General features: G+C 31.9%; 1 protein-coding gene across 1 annotated transcript in view; it reads left to right on the forward strand.

Moving 5' to 3' along the window:
- LOC106308630 (putative nuclease HARBI1) overlaps positions 1–1,101 on the forward strand; it is a 4,552-nt gene extending 3,451 nt beyond the window's left edge. Inside the window, exons 2-3 of the mRNA XM_013745768.1 lie at positions 35–788; positions 962–1,101. Of these exons, the coding sequence (XP_013601222.1) occupies positions 35–752 (718 nt within the window). The 3' untranslated portion in view covers positions 753–788; positions 962–1,101. The remainder of the gene's footprint in view (positions 1–34; positions 789–961) is intronic.
- Positions 1,102–2,684: the final 1,583 nt, after the last annotated feature.

Here is a 2,684-nt window from a genome sequence, read left to right on the forward strand (position 1 = left end):
TAAGTTCTCTCTCTGATCTCTCTTTTGTTTACAGGTACATGCCATTTTTTGAAGACTGTATTGGTGCTTTGGACGGAACTCACTTACCTGTTCGTCCTCCGTCTGATAATCCGGAACCGTACAGAGGCAGGAAAGGAGAACCGACAATCAATGTTCTCGCAATATGCAATATGAAAATGCGATTCATCTACGCATACGTGGGAGTTCCTGGTAGAGCTCATGACACGAAAGTTCTTACACATTGTGCGACACATGAACCCTTCTTCCCTCATCCACCAGATGGTAAGTACTATCTAGTTGATTCCGGTTATCCAACTAGAACCGGTTATCTAGGTCCGCATCGTAGAACTAGGTATCATCTTGACCAGTTTGCTAGGGGAGGACCACCAACAAACTCTAGAGAACTGTTTAACCGGAGGCATGCTAGTTTACGTTCTGTGATTGAAAGAACATTTGGTGTTTGGAAAGCGAAGTGGAGGATTTTAGATAGAAAACATCCGAAGTATGATGTTATAAAGTGGGTGAAGATTGTGACAGCAACTATGGCACTTCACAATTTTATTCGAGATTCATCTGATGAAGACCGTGATTTCACTTATTGGGAAACAGTAAATGAGTATGAACATCATGGTGACCAAGCAGTAGAAGAGCTTGAGCATACTCCATACCTTCCATCTGGTGATAGAGCAATGGAGATTCGACGTGATGCAATCACTGAAAGGATAGCAAGAGGAAGTCGACTTCCATATTAGCTTCACATATGATCATCAAGCAGTCACTTCCTCCAGGTTTTTATTCTTATCTCTCTCTCTCTCTTCTCTCTCTCTTTCTCTCTCTCGCATCTCACGTTTGTAAATTGAATGGGAGTATTTTGTATATCTTAAAAGTCTAAACATCTGTGTCTTTCAGTTGTTTATTTGCTTGTAGGAAGCATGTGTGATGTATTGTTTATATGTTTCAGGTTTGAGTGTTCAAGACATTTGAAGATCATCTTCTTGAAGTTAAGAGATTATGTTTACTATTGTTCAGACTTGAGTTTTTATGTCAAGAGTTTTATATTTCAGATTTGAGTGTTTCAGTTTTTGAATGTTTTGAGTCAAGACTTTGAGTTTTTATTTTGTTATTTTAAGACTTTGAATTTTGAGTTTAATGTTTATTATTGTTATTTTATAATGTTATAAACCATGAAAAATTAAATTTGATATTTATTTTTATTTATGTCTATTTTATTTGTAATTAAACATAATTTTTTACAAGTTAAAACATGAAAATTGAATTTTAGATATAGTTTTATACATGTTTAGACTAAAAGAGAAGACAAGGAGCTTTTGGTCATTTGACATAAAACTCATCCATATACAAAATACAGAAATGTAAAACGAACATAACTACAGCCATATACAATTTCCAGATGCATGATCCAAAATTTCCAGAAACGCAAACGAACAACATCTGATTGCTGCATCCAATTACTGCGCGCAGATGCCGCGTCTGGAATTCTCATCCAGTTTACGAAACGAACAGGGCTTAAGAGGAGAGGAGTTCTGCCAAGAAGACACGCAAAGACTAGACAGTCCAGTGGACACTCTCACTGTTATGTTGCATTAGAGGCTTTTTAATTTTCACATTACCAATAACTATAACAACTTCTCAGTGAAAACCATGTTCTGGTTTTTATATTTTATATTTATTTCAAATTTCAACTAGACTCTGCATTCTCAAGTTAATAAATTTATTTTCGTTTCTTGCCCATTCCTTACTTTTTGGTATAATGACATATGAACTATCATCACTTGGCCTTAATTTTGTCGTATATTTTTTGCTCTCATTACGTATTTGTTGCTAACATGCATCATGGAAACCTGAAACTCGACAGAAAATAACACATCAGTTAAGTCCGAGTATAGCAAGATCGATTATCTTCTCAAACGGCGGAACGCGCCGGGGACAAGAAAGACATCAACTGTTAGTAAGAGTAATTTTGAATCGACAGCTATCCACAAAACATAATTACAAGTCTCCACCGAAAAAATCACACTGAATTTAATAAGTTCGGACATTAGTGTAAATTTATACAATTTACAGTAAAATTCAGTTTGTTATGACTTTCTTAACATTGAACCATATATATTAACAAAACATCAAAAGCTTCGTAAACAATCTTTATAGCAAATAATACATCAAATAGTTATGGGTTTCTATTATTTTTTAGGGCTTAGCGTAAATTTTAGTGGTCAAAAAAGGAAACAATTGTGGAATCCATTATTTTCAAAATTTTGTTGATGTAAGTTTGAAGAAACATAAAAAACCAACTTAAATATATTTTTTCTCAAATATAATAATACATAAATATATAACCTAATATGTTATTTATAAATATTAAACAGTAACAATTAATATCATATTTTTATGCTTCGTGCATTTTTCTTAAAAAATAATAAATTGACTTTTCTTTTTCGAACTGTTTAAATTATAAAATTAAGAAGAAATGTATTACAAATCTATTAAATTCAAGAAAATAAAATATTGTGAACAAAGTAAAATAGTTATATTTTTATAAATTGTTTTGATATCGTAACAAATATATAATATTTTTAAAATAATAAAATTTGCAGTAAAAATAGTGAAAGCTATAATTAAAATAAAAAAAAAACTTTTTTTTTATTTTTGAAAAATGTTTTCTC

Source organism: Brassica oleracea, chromosome C8 (assembly GCF_000695525.1).
Source record: "Brassica oleracea var. oleracea cultivar TO1000 chromosome C8, BOL, whole genome shotgun sequence".
NCBI classification, from domain to species: domain Eukaryota; kingdom Viridiplantae; phylum Streptophyta; class Magnoliopsida; order Brassicales; family Brassicaceae; genus Brassica; species Brassica oleracea.